General features: G+C 42.2%; 1 protein-coding gene across 3 annotated transcripts in view; it reads left to right on the forward strand.

Annotated features, from left to right (window-relative positions):
- The window catches only part of LOC143581878 (uncharacterized), a 50952-nt gene extending 31066 nt beyond the window's left edge, over positions 1–19886 (forward strand). Inside the window, exons 4-9 of one of the 3 annotated variants that reach the window (XM_077064565.1) lie at positions 18772–18873; positions 18947–19087; positions 19171–19225; positions 19324–19397; positions 19520–19609; positions 19708–19886. In XM_077064565.1, coding sequence (XP_076920680.1) covers positions 18772–18873; positions 18947–19087; positions 19171–19225; positions 19324–19397; positions 19520–19609; positions 19708–19756 — 511 coding nt within the window. In that variant the 3' untranslated portion in view covers positions 19757–19886. The remainder of the gene's footprint in view (positions 1–18771; positions 18874–18946; positions 19088–19170; positions 19226–19323; positions 19398–19519; positions 19610–19707) is intronic. The other 2 variants (XM_077064562.1, XM_077064564.1) reach the window with 2 other exon arrangements.
- Positions 19887–20710: the final 824 nt, after the last annotated feature.

Consider the following 20710-nt stretch of genomic DNA (forward strand, 5'->3'; position numbering starts at 1 on the left):
TGAGGCGACTTACGAGCTATAAAATAATAAAGCTTGCGCGCGAGGCGACTTACGAGCTATAAGAATAATTAAGCTGGCGCGTGAGGCGACTTACAAGCTATAAAATAATAAAGCTTGCGCGCGAGGCGACTTACGAGCTATAAGAATAATTAAGCTGGCACGTGAGGCGACTTACAAGCTATAAAATAATAAAGCTTGCGCGCGAGGCGACTTACGAGCTATAAGAATAATTAAGCTGGCGCGTGAGGCGACTTACGAGCTATAAAATAATAAAGCTTGCGCGCGAGGCGACTTACGAGCTATAAGAATAAATAAGCTGGCGCGTGAGACGACTTACGAGCTATAAAATAATAAAGCTTGCGCGCGAGGCGACTTACGAGCTATAAGAATAATTAAGCTGGCGCGGGAGGCGACTTACGAGCTATAAGAATAATTAAGCTTGCGCGCGAGGCGACTTACGAGCTATAAGAATAATTAAGCTGGCGCGTGAGGCGACTTACGAGCTATAAGAATAATTAAGCTGGCGCGTGAGGCGACTTACGAGCTATAAAATAATAAAGCTTGCGCGCGAGGCGACTTACGAGCTATAAGAATAATTAAGCTGGCGCGTGAGGCGACTTACGAGCTATAAAATAATAAAGCTTGCGCGCGAGGCGACTTACGAGCTATAAGAATAATTAAGCTGGCGCGTGAGGCGACTTACGAGCTATAAAATAATAAAGCTTGCGCGCGAGGCGACTTACGAGCTATAAGAATAATTAAGCTGGCGCGTGAGGCGACTTACAAGCTATAAAATAATAAAGCTTGCGCGCGAGGCGACTTACGAGCTATAAGAATAATTAAGCTGGCGCGTGAGGCGACTTACGAGCTATAAAATAATAAAGCTTGCGCGCGAGGCGACTTACGAGCTATAAGAATAAATAAGCTGGCGCGTGAGACGACTTACGAGCTATAAAATAATAAATCTTGCGCGCGAGGCGACTTACGAGCTATAAGAATAATTAAGCTGGCGCGGGAGGCGACTTACGAGCTATAAGAATAATTAAGCTTGCGCGCGTGGCGACTTACGAGCTATAAGAATAATTAAGCTGGCGCGTGAGGCGACTTACGTGCTATAAGAATAATTAAGCTGGCGCGTGAGGCGACTTACGAGCTATAAAATAATAAAGCTTGCGCGCGAGGCGACTTACGAGCTATAAGAATAATTAAGCTTGCGCGTGAGGCGACTTACGAGCTATAAAATAATAAGGCTTGCGCTCAAGGCGACTTACGAGCTATAAGAATAATTAAGCTGGCGCGCGAGGCGACTTACGAGCTATAAGAATAATTAAGCTGGTGATTGTGAGGCGACTTACGAGCTATAAAAATAATTAAGCTGGCGCGTGAGGCGACTTACGAGCTATAAAATAATAAAGCTTGCGCGCGAGGCGACTTACGAGCTATAAGAATAATTAAGCTGGCGCGTGAGGCGACTTACGAGCTATAAAATAATAAAGCTTGCGCGCGAGGCGACTTACGAGCTATAAGAATAATTAAGCTGGCGCGTGAGGCGACTTACGAGCTATAAAATAATAAAGCTTGCGCGCGAGGCGACTTACGAGCTATAAGAATAATTAAGCTGGCGCGTGAGGCGACTTACAAGCTATAAAATAATAAAGCATGCGCGCGAGGCGACTTACGAGCTATAAGAATAATTAAGCTGGCACGTGAGGCGACTTACAAGCTATAAAATAATAAAGCTTGCGCGCGAGGCGACTTACGAGCTATAAGAATAATTAAGCTGGCGCGTGAGGCGACTTACGAGCTATAAAATAATAAAGCTTGCGCGCGAGGCGACTTACGAGCTATAAGAATAATTAAGCTGGCGCGTGAGGCGACTTACGAGCTATAAAATAATAAAGCTTGCGCGCGAGGCGACTTACGAGCTATAAGAATAATTAAGCTGGCGCGTGAGGCGACTTACAAGCTATAAAATAATAAAGCTTGCGCGCGAGGCGACTTACGAGCTATAAGAATAATTAAGCTGGCACGTGAGGCGACTTACAAGCTATAAAATAATAAAGCTTGCGCGCGAGGCGACTTACGAGCTATAAGAATAATTAAGCTGGCGCGTGAGGCGACTTACGAGCTATAAAATAATAAAGCTTGCGCGCGAGGCGACTTACGAGCTATAAGAATAAATAAGCTGGCGCGTGAGACGACTTACGAGTTATAAAATAATAAAGCTTGCGCGCGAGGCGACTTACGAGCTATAAGAATAATTAAGCTGGCGCGGGAGGCGACTTACGAGCTATAAGAATAATTAAGCTTGCGCGCGAGGCGACTTACGAGCTATAAGAATAATTAAGCTGGCGCGTGAGGCAACTTACGAGCTATAAGAATAATTAAGCTGGCGCGTGAGGCGACTTACGAGCTATAAAATAATAAAGCTTGCGCGCGAGGCGACTTACGAGCTATAAGAATAATTAAGCTGGCGCGTGAGGCGACTTACGAGCTATAAAATAATAAAGCTTGCGCGCGAGGCGACTTACGAGCTATAAGAATAATTAAGCTGGCGCGTGAGGCGACTTACGAGCTATAAAATAATAAAGCTTGCGCGCGAGGCGACTTACGAGCTATAAGAATAATTAAGCTGGCGCGTGAGGCGACTTACAAGCTATAAAATAATAAAGCTTGCGCGCGAGGCGACTTACGAGCTATAAGAATAATTAAGCTGGCGCGTGAGGCGACTTACGAGCTATAAAATAATAAAGCTTGCGCGCGAGGCGACTTACGAGCTATAAGAATAAATAAGCTGGCGCGTGAGACGACTTACTAGCTATAAAATAATAAAGCTTGCGCGCGAGGCGACTTACGAGCTATAAGAATAATTAAGCTGGCGCGGGAGGCGACTTACGAGCTATAAGAATAATTAAGCTTGCGCGCGTGGCGACTTACGAGCTATAAGAATAATTAAGCTGGCGCGTGAGGCGACTTACGAGCTATAAGAATAATTAAGCTGGCGCGTGAGGCGACTTACGAGCTATAAAATAATAAAGCTTGCGCGCGAGGCGACTTACGAGCTATAAGAATAATTAAGCTGGCGCATGAGGCGACTTACGAGATATAAAATAATAAAGCTTGCGCGCGAGGCGACTTACGAGCTATAAGAATAATTAAGCTGGCGCGTGAGGCGACTTACAAGCTATAAAATAATAAAGCTTGCGCGCGAGGCGACTTACGAGCTATAAGAATAATTAAGCTGGCGCGTGAGGCGACTTACGAGCTATAAAATAATAAAGCTTGCGCGCGAGGCGACTTACGAGCTATAAGAATAAATAAGCTGGCGCGTGAGACGACTTACGAGCTATAAAATAATAAAGCTTGCGCGCTAGGCGACTTACGAGCTATAAGAATAATTAAGCTGGCGCGGGAGGCGACTTACGAGCTATAAGAGTAATTAAGCTTGCGCGCGAGGCGACTTACGAGCTATAAGAATAATTAAGCTGGCGCGTGAGGCGACTTACGAGCTATAAGAATAATTAAGCTGGCGCGTGAGGCGACTTACGAGCTATAAAATAATAAAGCTTGCGCGCGAGGCGACTTACGAGCTATAAGAATAATTAAGCTGGCGCGTGAGGCGACTTACGAGCTATAAAATAATAAAGCTTGAGCGCGATGCGACTTACGAGCTATAAGAATAATTAAGCTGGCGCGTGAGGCGACTTACGAGCTATAAAATAATAAAGCTTGCGCGCGAGGCGACTTACGAGCTATAAGAATAATTAAGCTGGCGCGTGAGGCGACTTACAAGCTATAAAATAATAAAGCTTGCGCTTGAGGCGACTTACGAGCTATAAGAATAATTAAGCTGGCGCGTGAGGCGACTTACGAGCTATAAGAATAATTAAGCTGGCGCGTAGCCATGTGGGATATTATTAGGCTCCCGGCCTTTAAGTTTGGCGCGTGGCCATATGGGTTTATAAGGATTCCCAACCTTTGAATATGGCGTGTAGCCGTATGGGTTTGGGGATTCCCAACCTTTTGGTTTGGCGCGCGGCCTATGGGTTTATGAGGATTCCCAACCTTTAAGTTTGGCGCGTGGCCTATGGGTTTATGAGGATTCCAAACCTTTAAGTTTGGCGCGTATGTGATAAGCGCCATGCGCAGATGTTTCACGCGCGGATGTGATATGCGTGAGCATATGTGTGAGCATACGTGATGCGTGAGCATATGCGTGAGCATACGTGATGCGTGAGCATGTGCGTGAGCATACGTGATGCGTGAGCATATGCGTGACCATACGTGATGCGTGAGCATATGCGTGAGCATACGTGTAGGTTTTGGCTTTGTGTCTTCATGACATCCTGATTTTAAGCCTCGTCTATATTTTGTGGGTTGACCCGCCTCGCTCGATGTAGGGCGGGTGCATACCCTCTTCAAGCCCCCCAGTCTAATGTGTCTTGTCTCGCGCGAGCGAGATAAGATAGATATTAGACAAGTTTGCTTTTTCAATAGGGCCTGTTTTTTCTTTTTCTTTTCTTGCACGCGCGTTGCGCGTGATTCCATCCCTCTGGTGAAAACGAATCGTCAATGCACGTGGTTGGTTGGTGTTGGATCGCGGTGGTGCGGTGCTCGGCGCTAGCGCGCATGAGTGACGGCGCGCTGCTGCTTCATGGCGATGTATTGAATCGTGGTGGCGCATGCGTGGTGGCGATGTATTGAATCGCGGCGGCGCATGCGTGATGGCGGTACATCGAACCATGGTGGCGCATGCACGATGGCGCGCGCGTGTGCTTGTTGAATATAAGGTATGCTTACACGTTGAAATTTGAACAAGGTTGTAAGGAATTTATTAAGTACTCCTTAATAGTTGTCATATTTCAGGCTATTTTGCGATATTTTGAATATGCTGACACGTGTCTTGGCATTTCGTTATTCCTCTTTTGCGCGACGTTATCGTGCATTTATTACAGGGAATTATGAATGAGTTCTTTAGCCTTTGCGCGTCTATATTTGGCGCATCCATTATAATCCCATGTGCGGCCCCGACCTGAAACCTCAACAACTGTGTTTTGGCATGTGCTTTGCCTTAGTTGTGCTTAGGTATGTTATGGTCGAGCCGCGCAATACGCGGGATGGATGCTATGAGTAATTTGAGCTAAGGCTCATATTATTGGGCTAAGGCCCTGACGTTTTAGAGTCAAAACTCGTCAACGCGTTTGAGCTTGAAGCTCGCGCATGTATATTTTACTTCGTTTTATTTTTAGTTTGATGTCAATATAATGTTGTCATATTGCTCAAATTAATAAAAGAAAGTGTGAAACATGTATGCAAAGATCAAAATCAGGCTTGCACATGCATGGCGGCGGAGTCGTGACTCGCGGGCGAGCATGCATGGTGGCGAAGCTTGCTCCTTGGCAGTGCGCATGCATGGCGGCGGAGCGGTGACTTGCGGGCGCGCATGTATGGCGGCGAGTCTTTTGCGCAAAACCCACATGGTGGTTTCCGCGGAGTGAGAATTCGCTGGCGCGCGTGCATGGCGGCGGGAGTCTCCGTAATCTAGATTGTAATTTTAAACCTAAAATCCAGGTCTGTAATCCAGATCTAGATCTGTAAATCAGATCTAGATAGATCTGAAGCTCGGAGCGGAGATAATTTAAAACCATCACAGATCTGGAGGTTTGATCATCCGAATCAGGTAGTTTCTTTTTTGGATCTACAAATCCTTTTCAGCTTCATTTTTGCACAGATCTGGAAGCCTCTTTTAGATCTATGGATCTTTTTGAGCTTTAATAGAACAAGTCTTGAAGCCTCTTTCTGTAAACTTCCAGATCTGGGTTTTTCTTGGGAGAGATCTGAGGACCGAGACGAAAATCGAAGGGTAGTTCGTTGCCGTCCCACGGATGGCGCCAATGTCGAAGCATGAAATGAATCTGACCTGATCCATGACGATGTTTCCACGGATTTCGAGATGAACGAACCACGCCTTTATCTTCTTCTCCGGTTGCTTGAGATCTGCAATGGCTTTTTGGGGGTGTGGAGGTGACTGCTAAGAAATCTCAAGAATCTCTTGTTTACAGACACAAAAATATATGATGGCAGCTCTTACTGAGCCTCCATTTAATAAGGAGGTGAAGACCTCCTTATATAGAGAGCCTCATGGCCACCATCATGGTACCCTAATGGGCCTAGCCCAGTTAGGGTTACCTCCACAAAACCCCCTCAGCCCAATAACATTGTATTAGTCCGTATAATAAAATAAGCCAAACATAATAAATTTAGGGTCGTAAAACCGGGTTTAGTACCATACCCCTACATTATTATTTGTGTGGCTATAATCATTTGTGTGGTTGAGTGCTTGAATATGAAGATGAGGATGAATTTGGTTGAGGATGATGATGAAGATCTGTAGATGGCTATAATGATTATTATTCTTCTTATTCTCATAGTTTTCTCAATATAAAAAGGAGAGAAAAAATAAAAGAAAAAAACAAATAATAATGAAATTACATAAATACCCCGGATTTAACGGATGAAAATTGACGGGGTTAAAAAAGGTACTAAAAATCAAGGTTTTTTGAAACTGAGGTAGTCATTTGCACAAAATAAAGAATAGGTACTAAAGTTGCGTAGTTAGCCAAACCACAGATACTAAAACAGCACTTAACTCTTTCAAATAAATAAATTTAATGTTTGATTTTATGCTATTATAAGAAAAATTCTGGTATAAAATTTGTTTACGCTTTAAAAATGAAGAAAAATTGAGAAAGGTAAAAAAAAGTATACTTATTTAGTTGCAACTCACAAACACCCAAAATGATTTCAAAAATTCGTTTATTTATCAAGACATAAACATGTAACTCTTAGAAAAACAAACTCATATCGAATTATTTAGGGATATTGGTTTTTAATACTCCTAACTTTCACTCTCTAGTAGATAACACCCTCAACTAAGGATTTTTCACTTGCCACTCCGAACTTGTAACTTGTTTTCTTCTATCACTCCTGAACTTAATAAACCCTAACTTAGTTTTTTTATGACATGGCATGTTTTTACTAATGTGGCATGTGATGTGGCAGATCACTTTATTAAAGTAATTCCTAATCATTATTCTTTAAGCGCTTTTTACTTTTATTCTTTAGTTCAGGCTTCATATCAAGGATATCGTCACTAGCATCAATATCGTCACTAGTGTGATATCTGCCCCGATCCGACCCGACCCAGGTACCCGTTTCTCCGATCCGATCTCTTTCTTTTATGATTTAATATTTATTTATACTTATACTTTACTTTTAATAATAATAATATATTTTCCTTCCCGCCTCTTTCTCTCTTTTTTTTTTCCGCCGTCCCGTCCCTCTTCTTCTCTCTTTCCGCCTTCTTTTCCCTCTTGTCGCCGTCCCGCCCTTAAGCCTTGAACCCCTAACTGTCCTTTGTTCCTTCCCGCCTAAGGTTGTCTGCGCAGCTCCACGCGCCAGACTCCTTACAAGGAAGCCTGCGTAAAGACCACCTGTTACTGCGATACGCGAGACGAACTGTCCCCGCAGCGCGCTAAGGATTTTAGTTCTTCCCGCGGCGCGCTATGGATACCGTTCTTCCCGCAACGCGCTAAGGAATATAGTTCTTCTCGCGACGCGCTTAGAATTGAAGTTCTTCCCGCGGCGCGCATAGAAATGTAGTTCTTCCCGCGACGCGTTAAGGTTGGGTCTGTCTGCCTTCGCGCTCGCGCACTCTTGACCTTCTGTGTCTGCCTTCGCGCTCAAGCTTTCTCGCGCTATGTCTTGAGTCTTTTCTTCTGTTTAATCCAGCCGTTTACTTTTGTGTTGTCTTATCTTCTGTGCTGTTGACCTGACCTATCTTATGTCTGAAAAGCCACTTTTGGCGCAGCATGCGCACCAACCCCATTGGTTGACGGAAAAAGTGACTGACATTATCTTTTGAGATCTGCTTTTCCCATGCTTGACCAGTACCTTTATCTGACCCGCCCATGCCTGTTTACTGTTACCTGTCAGCTTTTCCTTTGCCCCCTACAGCTGCCATATCTTTTGATATCTTTTGCTTTTGGAATCTTTTACTTTTTGGAGATCTTTTCCCCTTTTCTAGGGATCGTGTTCCCTAGGGTTTCCCTATAAATAATAATGTTAATTTCCTAACACTACACACACAAAGCACTTAAACTCTCATGTTCTCTCTTACTCCTTGCCGTTGTTCTTCCTCTGCCGTCTCCTCTCTCTTTGCCTTCGTCTTCTATCCTGTTCTGCCCTGCTTTTCCGGTAATATATATATTATATATAATAATTTACTTATTAATTATGCTAACTTATAATCAAGACTTAAATCAAATCATTAAAACAATAATCCTATTTATAGGTTAACTTGTGCTTGTTTAAAGTTGGTTCTTGCTTTATCTTACACCGCATCGTTTATCAAGTGAGTAATCTCGTACCTAATCCCTTTTTATTTTAATGTTTTGGGATGTTCATGTGTTCGTACAAACTTAGAGTCTTAAACTGTTTATGAACTTTAGTCGCGCAGTATCCCATGTGTTGAGGACGTAGACTTGGCTGTTTATTTGTATGTGTGGATCATTAACCGTCTTGTCGGTCTATTCCGCAGTTCTCATGGTACCATTAGATGAACACGGGAGAACTATCGTTTATGATTTTCTCTTTTGTTTACACTTGCACAGTCTTTCTTGTTTGTGAGCTCAATTGTGAGCACTGGCAGTCTATGAGTATGAATCTTAGAGTTGGTCCCGATCGGATTACACCCTTGTTGAAAACCAGACATACACATGTTGTGCGCAGATTTATTGTTATCTATGTATTGTATTAAACTTGATTTCTCACCAACACGCAAGTGTTTGACGTTTATTTTAACACATGTTCAGGTTTGCTGTAGCTACATTTGGAGCTTGTGGACACGTAGGACGTTTTTACTTTTGGACCTAGATTAAAATGTATCAAGACAAGTTATTGTTGTTCGAATATTTTGCCTTATAATATATTGATTTATGTTGATTTATGTTATCTTGTGTTTACGTTGCGCGTGCGTGAATGAATATATTTATTAAATATTGACACCCAATAGTGTCACGAGTAATGAAACAATATGTGGCGCCCCGATGTATAATCCGCCTTTGGTCGGGGTGTTACAGATTGGTATCAGAGCTCGTTGACTTTAGGATAGGTGGTTAGACGTAACGGCCTAGAATACCTAAGAGTCCCTTCACGCGCATGAGAGAAATCTCATGTTTGCTCGCTTATTGTTAATTACTCGTTATTTATAAATATGCTTGCGCAGACGCAGCGTATGGTTTTATGTTTTATTTCGCGATATTTCGATTTTTGCTGAATTTCGATTTTTATTGATTTTACTTACATATTCGTTTGTTGGGATTGAAAATCCGAAAAGTCATGGTGATACATGAATAGTTGATTTTCAAATTCCATTTACGATTATGTTCTGAGGTTGGAGACTTGAAAGTCATGGTGATACATGAATTGTCAACCTCCAATACTCATTTTCTTGTATATTTTATAGAGGATTGAAAAGTCATGGTGATACATGAATCGTCAATCTCCAATACTCGTTTACTAGTCATTTTAAATTGAGAATTCGGAAAGTCATGGTGATACATGAATTGTCGATTCTCGATTCGAATTTGTTATCTGTATTAAGTTTGCATTCAAATTCATGTTTTACTTTAACTGTTGATGGTATCTAACCCCGCGAAACCAAGCTTTATAAGATTATACTTTGCGCCAAGACATTAACCAAAATTAAAACTTTTATAGAATGCCTCCGCTATCTCGCCGATTTCAGAGAAGAGAAGCCTCGCGCAGGCGTAGACAGCAACGTTCCCAGGAAATGGCCGCCGCGATAGCCCAAGCTTTGAGCCAAAACAATACCTCCGGTTATAACATTAAGTCCTTTAACGCGGGTAACCCTCCAAAGTTCACAGGTCTTGAAGAAGCCACCGTGATGCTCCAGTGGCTTGAGAAAATAGAAAACACCTTCCTCCACACCCAATGCCCCTCAGACAGACGAACCCTATATGCCTCCAGTGTCCTGGAAGCAAGGGCGCTTACATGGTGGAATGGAGTAGCTCATGCGCGTGGCGCAGAAGCTGCTTCTAGCATGACATGGGAGGAATTCAAGGAAATTCTGACGCGAGAATTCTGTCCTCCCAACGAAGTAAAGCGCCTGGAGGAGGAATTTTGGAATCTTAAGCAATAGAGCGGTGAAGCGCGCGAGTACGCGACGCGCTTCCATGAACTAAGCCTGCTTGTCCCTCACCTTGTTACCCCTTCCCGCCGAGCCATAGAGAAATTCCTTGGGGGTCTCCCCATGGAAATTCAAGATTCTGTATGGGCCAGAAACCCAGCAACCCTCTCTGACGCCATCGAGTTGGCCGCTGTGCTCAGCGACAACCATGTCAGAGCAGGAACTCTGTTCCTGCGAGGAGCTGAGAAGACCAAACCCACCAAGACTGTCCCTGAACCCGCAGAAACCAAACCAGAACCCTCAAACCATAACCAGAAACGTAGGCGCAGACAAGTCTACGCGCTTACCAGCCCGCCCATAGTCCAGCAACCCGCCTACCAACCTCTAGTATACGCCCCTCAACCCCTGTCAGCCTACCCAACTCCCCCTGTAGTCCACAACTATGCCCTAACCAATCCCGCACTCCCTGCCCCGCCAACTAAGAAACCCTACACAGGAAACCACCCCTTTTGCCCAACCTGTAGACTCCACCACCCACCTCAAGTCCCATGTCGACTTTGTAACCGATGTGGCCGCGCTGGTCACCTTGCAGAAAACTGTAGAGTCCTTCCCGCCAATCCAATTGCGCCAACACCACCAGTCTACCCGCAGAACCCACAACCAACCTACCAAAACCCACGACCCAGATCGTGCTTCAACTGCGGTGATCCCAGTCATTTCCGGAACGCATGCCCGAGGCTACAAGTTCAGATTACACAAGCGAATCCGGTGAACCAAATCTCGAACCAAGTGACGCGCGGACGAGCTTTTAACATAACCGCGCACCAAGCGCAAGCGAATAATGACGTAGTTAATGGTACATTTTTGCTTAACGGACATTATGCTTCCGTACTTTTTGATACTGGCGCCGATAGAAGTTTTATTTCTCGCGCGTTTGAGCAGAAGCTTGCGCGACCGCGCAACGATTTAAAAGAAAATTTTTCAGTTGAATTGGCTAATGGCGAAACTGTTTTAATTAACTCAGTGATTAAAAATTGCACGCTTAACCTTAACGAAAACGATTTTCTGATCGACCTCATCCCCATGCCTCTTGGAAGCTTTGATGTTATTATTGGTATGGACTGGCTCTCGAAGAATCGCGCCGAAGTTATTTGCGCCAAGAAGTTGATTCGCATTCCTCGAGAAAATGGTGATCTTCATATCTACGGCGAGAAACCCTCCCGCGGTCTTAAACTTATGTCTTGCGCCGAAGCCCGAAGGCTCATGCGGAAAAGGTGTATTGCATTCTTAGACCATGTGGTTAAACCTGCTGAAGAAAAGAAGCTTCGCGATATCCCTATTGTGCGTGATTTCCCTGAAGTTTTTCCTGATGATCTTCCTGGTATCCCTCCCGCTCGTGAAGTCGAGTTCCGTATTGATCTTGTCCCTGGTGCTTCCCCCGTAGCTAAATCTCCTTACCGTCTTGCGCCCGCTGAGATGCAAGAATTGGCAAGCCAACTTCAAGAGTTGACCGCTAAAGGATTCATTCGCCCTAGCTCTTCGCCCTGGGGTGCTCCGGTGTTGTTCGTTAAAAAGAAAGATGGTTCGTTTCGCATGTGTATTGATTACCGCGAGTTGAACAAGCTCACCATTAAGAACCGGTATCCCTTACCGCGTATTGACGACCTCTTTGATCAACTCCAAGGTGCCTCTTGTTTCTCCAAGATTGATCTCCGCTCTGGCTATCACCAGTTGCGCATCCGCGATGAAGATGTTCCGAAGACTGCTTTTCGAACTCGTTATGGCCATTTTGAATTCTTGGTCATGTCCTTCGGTTTAACCAACGCACCCGCCGTTTTCATGGATCTAATGAATCGGGTGTGTAGGCATTTCTTGGATAAATTCGTGATTGTGTTTATCGATGACGTTCTGATTTATTCTAAGACCAAGGCCGAGCATGACCAACATCTTCGATTGGTATTGCAAAAGCTTCGAACCGAGCAGCTCTTTGCCAAGCTCTCCAAGTGTGAATTCTGGTCTGATGAAGTACAGTTTCTTGGCCATGTTGTAAACAAGATGGGTATTCATGTCGACCCATCCAAAATTGAAGCAATCAAGAACTGGATTACGCCGACCACTCCTACCGAGATCCGTTCCTTTCTGGGCTTAGCTGGTTATTACCGGCGCTTCATTTCGAACTTCTCGAAGATCGCATTGCCTTTAACAGCTCTAACGCACAAAGGTAAACCGTATATTTGGGGCTCGAAACAAGAAGAAGCCTTTCTGACGCTCAAGCGTTTGTTGTGTGAAGCTCCTGTTCTTGCGCTACCTGAGGGTAATGATGATTTTGTCGTGTATTGCGATGCATCCAACCAAGGTCTCGGTTGTGTTCTTATGCAACGAGGCAAGGTTATCGCTTACGCATCAAGGCAACTCAAGGTTCACGAGAAGAATTATACAACTCACGACCTCGAACTAGGCGCAGTTGTTTTTGCCTTGAAGATCTGGAGACACTACCTTTATGGTACTAAGTGTATCCTCTACACTGACCATAAAAGCCTTCAGCATATCTTTGATCAGAAGGAACTTAACATGAGGCAACGCCGATGGAACGAACTCATCAGCGATTACGATTGTGAGATCCGGTATCATCCTGGTAAGGCTAATGTGGTAGCCGATGCGCTCAGCCGCAAACCCTGCCAGCTTAACTGTATCTTGCCGCGCACGCAGCTTCACTTCGCGCCGATCCAAAGCAACCTTGAATCGTGCATTCGTGACGCGCAGCGCGCATCCATCAGTAATGATAACCTTCGCGCCGAGTTAGCGTGTGGCGCGGAAGCGCACTTTGTCCCTAATCTGAGTGGAATTCTCTGCTATCTCAATCGCATCTGGATTCCCTTTGATGAGAATCTTCGCGCTGATATCCTGAGTGAAGCGCATAAATCTCGGTATTCTATTCATCCCGGCGCTGATAAGATGTACAAGGATTTGCGCATTACTTATTGGTGGCCCGGTATGAAAAAGGATATTGCTGTGTTCGTAGCTAAATGCCTGACTTGTTCTAAGGTAAAAGCTGAACACCAACGCCCATCTGGTTTGCTCGAACAACCAGAAATTCCTACGTGGAAATGGGAAGGTATAGCGATGGATTTCATTACCAAGTTACCTTTGACAGCAAGCAAACATGATAGCATTTGGGTAATAGTGGATCGTTTGACTAAGTCTGCTCACTTTCTGCCCATTCGTGAAAACTACCGTGTTGAGCAACTCGCGCAGCTTTATGTCAAGGAGATTGTTTGCCGTCATGGAACTCCTTTGAGCATCATATCCGATCGCGATGGCCGTTTTATATCTCGCTTTTGGAAATCTCTCCAATCTGCGCTAGGAACTCGCTTGGACATGAGTACTGCATATCATCCTCAGACTGACGGACAGTCTGAGCGAACTATTCAAACTCTTGAGGATATGCTCCGATCTTGTGTTCTTGATTTTGGAGGTAATTGGGATTCACACCTACCTCTGGTCGAGTTCTCTTATAATAACAGCTATCATTCCAGTATTGGTATGGCCCCATTTGAAGCACTTTACGGTCGTAAGTGCCGCTCCCCGATTTGTTGGAGCGAAGTGGGTGAAGCTCAAATCACAGGACCCGAACTTGTTCAAGAGACAACCGATAAAATCGCCAAGATCCGTGATCATCTGCTGACTGCCAGAAGCCGACAGAAGAGTTACGCAGATCGTAGGCGAAAGCCTCTCGAATTTCAAGTTGGTGATCTTGTTCTCCTCAAAGTGTCGCCCTGGAAGGGTGTTGTCCGCTTTGGGAAGAAAGGTAAGCTTGCTCCTCGATATGTTGGACCATTTAAGATTCTCGCGCGTATAGGAAAAGTTGCCTACAGACTTGACCTGCCGCCCGCGCTCAGTAATGTGCATCCAACGTTCCATGTATCCAATCTCAAGAAGTGTTTAGCTGACGAGAACCTTCACATTCCACTTGATGAAGTTCAAGTTGATGAATCTATGCATTTCGTTGAGAAGCCTGTTGAGATTATGGATCGCGAGGTTAAGCAAACCAAGCGCAGTCGCATCCCTATCGTGAAAGTTCGCTGGGAGTCCAAGCGCGGAGCCGAGTTTACATGGGAAAGGGAAGATCAAATGAAGATCAAGTACCCGCACCTGTTCTCTGCGCAACCTACTTCGAGATAAATTTCGGGACGAAATTTCTTAAAGTAGGGGAGACTGTGACATCTGCCCCGATCCGACCCGACCCAGGTACCCGTTTCTCCGATCCGATCTCTTTCTTTTATGATTTAATATTTATTTATACTTATACTTTACTTTTAATAATAATAATATATTTTCCTTCCCGCCTCTTTCTCTCTTTTTTTTTCCGCCGTCCCGTCCCTCTTCTTCTCTCTTTCCGCCTTCTTTTCCCTCTTGTCGCCGTCCCGCCCTTAAGCCTTGAACCCCTAACTGTCCTTTGTTCCTTCCCGCCTAAGGTTGTCTGCGCAGCTCCACGCGCCAGACTCCTTACAAGGAAGCCTGCGTAAAGACCACCTGTTACTGCGATACGCGAGACGAACTGTCCCCGCAGCGCGCTAAGGATTTTAGTTCTTCCCGCGGCGCGCTATGGATACCGTTCTTCCCGCAACGCGCTAAGGAATATAGTTCTTCTCGCGACGCGCTTAGAATTGAAGTTCTTCCCGCGGCGCGCATAGAAATGTAGTTCTTCCCGCGACGCGTTAAGGTTGGTTCTGTCTGCCTTCGCGCTCGCGCACTCTTGACCTTCTGTGTCTGCCTTCGCGCTCAAGCTTTCTCGCGCTATGTCTTGAGTCTTTTCTTCTGTTTAATCCAGCCGTTTACTTTTGTGTTGTCTTATCTTCTGTGCTGTTGACCTGACCTATCTTATGTCTGAAAAGCCACTTTTGGCGCAGCATGCGCACCAACCCCATTGGTTGACGGAAAAAGTGACTGACATTATCTTTTGAGATCTGCTTTTCCCATGCTTGACCAGTACCTTTATCTGACCCGCCCATGCCTGTTTACTGTTACCTGTCAGCTTTTCCTTTGCCCCCTACAGCTGCCATATCTTTTGATATCTTTTGCTTTTGGAATCTTTTACTTTTTGGAGATCTTTTCCCCTTTTCTAGGGATCGTGTTCCCTAGGGTTTCCCTATAAATAATAATGTTAATTTCCTAACACTACACACACAAAGCACTTAAACTCTCCTGTTCTCTCTTACTCCTTGCCGTTGTTCTTCCTCTGCCGTCTCCTCTCTCTTTGCCTTCGTCTTCTATCCTGTTCTGCCCTGCTTTTCCGGTAATATATATATTATATATAATAATTTACTTATTAATTATGCTAACTTATAATCAAGACTTAAATCAAATCATTAAAACAATAATCCTATTTATAGGTTAACTTGTGCTTGTTTAAAGTTGGTTCTTGCTTTATCTTACACCGCATCGTTTATCAAGTGAGTAATCTCGTACCTAATCCCTTTTTATTTTAATGTTTTGGGATGTTCATGTGTTCGTACAAACTTAGAGTCTTAAACTGTTTATGAACTTTAGTCGCGCAGTATCCCATGTGTTGAGGACGTAGACTTGGCTGTTTATTTGTATGTGTGGATCATTAACCGTCTTGTCGGTCTATTCCGCAGTTCTCATGGTACCATTAGATGAACACGGGAGAACTATCGTTTATGATTTTCTCTTTTGTTTACACTTGCACAGTCTTTCTTGTTTGTGAGCTCAATTGTGAGCACTGGCAGTCTATGAGTATGAATCTTAGAGTTGGTCCCGATCGGATTACACCCTTGTTGAAAACCAGACATACACATGTTGTGCGCAGATTTATTGTTATCTATGTATTGTATTAAACTTGATTTCTCACCAACACGCAAGTGTTTGACGTTTATTTTAACACATGTTCAGGTTTGCTGTAGCTACATTTGGAGCTTGTGGACACGTAGGACGTTTTTACTTTTGGACCTAGATTAAAATGTATCAAGACAAGTTATTGTTGTTCGAATATTTTGCCTTATAATATATTGATTTATGTTGATTTATGTTATCTTGTGTTTACGTTGCGCGTGCGTGAATGAATATATTTATTAAATATTGACACCCAATAGTGTCACGAGTAATGAAACAATATGTGGCGCCCCGATGTATAATCCGCCTTTGGTCGGGGTGTTACAACTAGCATCAATATCGTCAGAACCTTGAAACTTTTTATCCAGGAACTTGTTCAGAAATACCGTAATGAAAGGAAGATATGAGTTTTTCGCTAGGTATTTGATCAAATAAGATCGTCCAGTTCCTATAGAACCTATCACTAAAATACCCCTAGAGAAAGATAATGCCAAGCAGAGCGAAAAGGGTTTTTCATGAGATGGTAAATGAAAACTATTAGCCCCACACGAAGTTTGTGAATAAGTGATTATCTGATAATGAGCAAGGAATATAACCATTGGATTGGCAAATCACTTGAACCACCACCACACCATTGGCCACCACGACACCACTACACCATTGTCCACCACGACTAGCCACTGCATCTACTCCAACCACCTCCATTGCCACCACCCACCTCTACTTCACATAACAAGATCATCGGATCTAGAAAACTCCATCTTCACCACACCAAACGGCCTCCTCACGCCTCGCCACAACCGCTCCGCCGTTCACGACTCAATTTCCGGCCAAAAGAACCCTCAAATTTGGTTCAAATCCAGTGAAACACACTTCCCCGGTATACAAGAACACCACAAAAAATGGCGGATAAGGTTTTGATGGCGAATCAAAATCTAAAATCTGGTTCCGGTCTTGCGGTGGTTGTTGTCAATTTTATAGAGGGAGAAAAAGATGAAGGTGGTTGTTTACTGGTTGTGGTGGGGTTTCAGTTGACCGGAAAAATGGCGGTGGTGGTTCAGACACAGTTTTGTTTGGGTCCAAAAGTTTTTGATTCGATCAAGGGACTAGATGGCCACAAGTGTATGTTCTTGGCGTTGGAAGTAAGAGAAGACGGCGAACGGAAATCTTGTCGAAGAAGACGACAGGAGATGGTGGTGGCCGGCCATAGGTGGTGGTATATATATGGAATTAGTTTCTTTTTAAAGATGTAATTAATTTTCACATAAGCATGCCACGTGTGTTAAAAAGCCATGTCGGCAAGAAAACTAACGGAGTTAGGGTCCCTTAAGGTCGAATGTGCCAGAAATAAATGTGGTCAAAGTTGAGAGTGGTGGGTACCAAAGTGAAAGTTGAGAGTGTTAGCATCCAACGGGTGAAATTTGAGAGTATTAAAAACCAATATCCCAATTATTTAATATTGCTAGTTAAAAACCATCTGATAGGAAAAGTTCCTTAAACACTAAATTTGATTGCAGGTGGATGCAAGTGGGATTGTTGGAATTTTGCATAGATGTTTCTCTTATAGCGGTATGAATTTTCATTTTATTTATAAGCCAAACTTTTAAAGTTGCTTAGTGTTCCTCGGATTCACTTTATTTATAAACCAATATTTGTATCATTGTATGTGGTTTAAAATTCAGGTATTTTTTCATATTTATATTATTTTGGTGTGGAAGGTATTTTTTTTTTCTTTTTTCCACATTTATTAGCATTATAACCCATATCTATCTATATTTATGTTTATCTATACTATATATAATGGATGAGTAAAAAACCTTTTAAATTTTAAGAGATATAATCACTATTGCATAATAAATGCAAGCAATTTTAAAAATCTAGGGGTAATATAGTTTTTGCACTATGATTATGTACGGTTAAAATTTTAACGATTTAGTTTGAAAAATACTTACAAGTAATGATCCTTAAACTTAAGGGTAAGTTTTGTTAACTTATTAAACAGTTACACATTTACTCCCTTATTTTAAACCAACTACCCCACAAAGTTTTAACGACCATCACTTTTTTACATGTTGATACTTTTTTAAAAAAAAATACATCATAAAAACGAGCATTTTATTCTCTTTAATTTGAGAATGACATTGCTATACTTCTTAAAATCTTAAATCAACATGTTATTTGACAACTAATTAGGACCGCAACGGGTCGGGTGGGGTTGGGTCATGTGTTAGACCGAGTTACATGTTCACCGTCAATGGTTACTCGCATACTATAGTCGGGCTACATATGTGCTATAGTGAGGTCATTGTTTACGCATTCGATGTTATGTTTGCTCGTGTACCACGTTGCATCGCGCGGGTATGCAACTAGTATGTTCTAGTATTCAATTAAGAACAATAGTTGGTTTTGGGTCAATGCATGATTTAAAGGTTTTATGCCATTTTTTAACAAATTATCACATCATCTTTGTTTATTACCGGATTTTAAATGCTCACAATGTAGGATGGAATAATATACCTAACTTAACAAACACCTTGATACAAATTACAAAAGTTATATATACAACATGAAAATAAGATATTATTCTTATTCATTTTTGTTGTCTTTGCAAAACATACTTATAAGTTTCTTAGATACCTGTAAACCATATAAATAATTAATTTGAATCGAATAAGTAGGTACTAAGTCAATTATTTTTTCTTCTACAGTTTTACTATATGTGGATACATAGTTTTACAGCTCTTCAAGTTATCACCCGAGGAATCTTCAAAAGATCCTATTTATTTTGTATTGGTGAGACATCAAAAAAGGTAAGAACAAAGTTCATATATAGCTTCTCCTAGGCCAAATTCTTTGTAGATGTTATATTTGTAATTTTGTTAGGGATGCTATTGGTCACACGTGGCGAGTTTCTCTTGTTACAACAAGAACAATCTATATTTTACTTGGCTGCTTGATGCTGGGATCATTAGTTTTTGTCTTTATCATAGATGGATCTCCATTTCGTGCAGAAGTATTCTCACCGTATGTACATGAATTTCCTTCTTGTATTATCTATTTTGCATTTCCTTTTTTAAGTAATATGAAACTTCAAATAATTTTCACAGGTGCATAGTACCATTGCTAACGGACTTCCTAATCATGCGTGTCGTGGTTTTCTCGGTATTTATTTATTATTTATTTATATTTATATATATGTATGTACTTATTTATACTTACCACTATAACAACAATATTGCACATATAATTATTGTTTTCAGGTGTGGATAGCATATAAGGAATCAAGTTGGATAAATGCTTTTGCTTGGATTCTTTTAATCATATGTTTCGGGAGGTAACATACTTTATTTAAGGAGTTTTACATTTACCTTTGATTTATCGTAACGTGATTTGTGAACTTGCATATATGCAATGGCGTAATAGATATGTTGTTGATATTTATTGTGTTTTTTACAGTATGGCTTTGTGTGCATACATAGTGCGAGAGTTGTTCTACCTCTCACCTAGACAACCTGTTTTTCTTATATTATTCAACAAAAGTGGCAGGTAATTAAGTCCAACACAGAAGTTGAATTTTGGTTCGATTTTTAACTTTCATGTTAAATGTTGGTAAAATCTTACTACGTTTCTTATAAATTTTGTAGGGAATTAATGTTGACCGATCCTTTACTAATGGAGAATGACAATGTGTAAGTAGGATTTGCAACATTACTTTTCAAGAAATGATGGGTTAATCTTAATAAGTGTTATCGTTGTTTTGCGTATTGATTATCCATAGACACTAATATCACAAATGTACTGGTATTGCTACTTTCTTTTTGTCGTACGGGAGAAATTTATAATTTTTGTCTATATGGTTTTGCCAAATATATGGGTTTATCTCATAGGGCTTTTTAGCAACGTATGCACATTAATTACTTAACCAATATGATGCGTGAATGGTTAAGAAACTCTGTGTTAGTACTGAGTACACAGATGTGGTGATGATTGGTGGTGGACCGATGGTTGGTCGAGAAGGCTGTGCATGAGTGGGAGACCAAGGATTATGAACATATGTGAAATGATAAGGGGGTAAAATTTATATTCATCATCATTTTGAAACTTAATGGGTAAGAAGTTTGTTGACCAGTTCGAAAGTGTAATTCTGATGAACCAAACACATTTAGTGATTACTGATTCAAAGGCAACATATTAATAGAATCATTAAAAAGCTACCAAACATCCGCTAAAACTATTAGACCTTCTGCCTATGTGTCACACCCCAATTCAACTAGGTCGAAACGTGGCTGTTTGATACCAACTTAAATAGCTGAAACATTAATAAATTATACAACCTGAGTTCTACATCAACATATGATCACAACGACACAAAAATTTGGTTGGTATTGTGTAATTTAAGATTTATTAATACTTTTTTACTAATTTATTTTTCGGGTTTAGTGTCAGTATTGTAACGAACTTAACCAATACCGACCAAATTCGTGTCGTTCTGATCATATGTTATACGAGTGTCGATACTGTTTTAGGCGTTACGGGATTATTTTGTGGGCGTTACCAAATTCATGTCGTTGTGATAATATGTTGTACGGGTGTCACTACCGATCAAATTCGTGTGGTCGGGCCGCCACAATGTGACGGGTTTTGTCA

This window comes from Bidens hawaiensis, unplaced genomic scaffold (assembly GCF_021521415.1).
Source record: "Bidens hawaiensis isolate Kalapana, Puna unplaced genomic scaffold, B.hawaiensis_p1.1 tig00031215_1, whole genome shotgun sequence".
Taxonomy (NCBI): Eukaryota; Viridiplantae; Streptophyta; class Magnoliopsida; order Asterales; family Asteraceae; genus Bidens; species Bidens hawaiensis.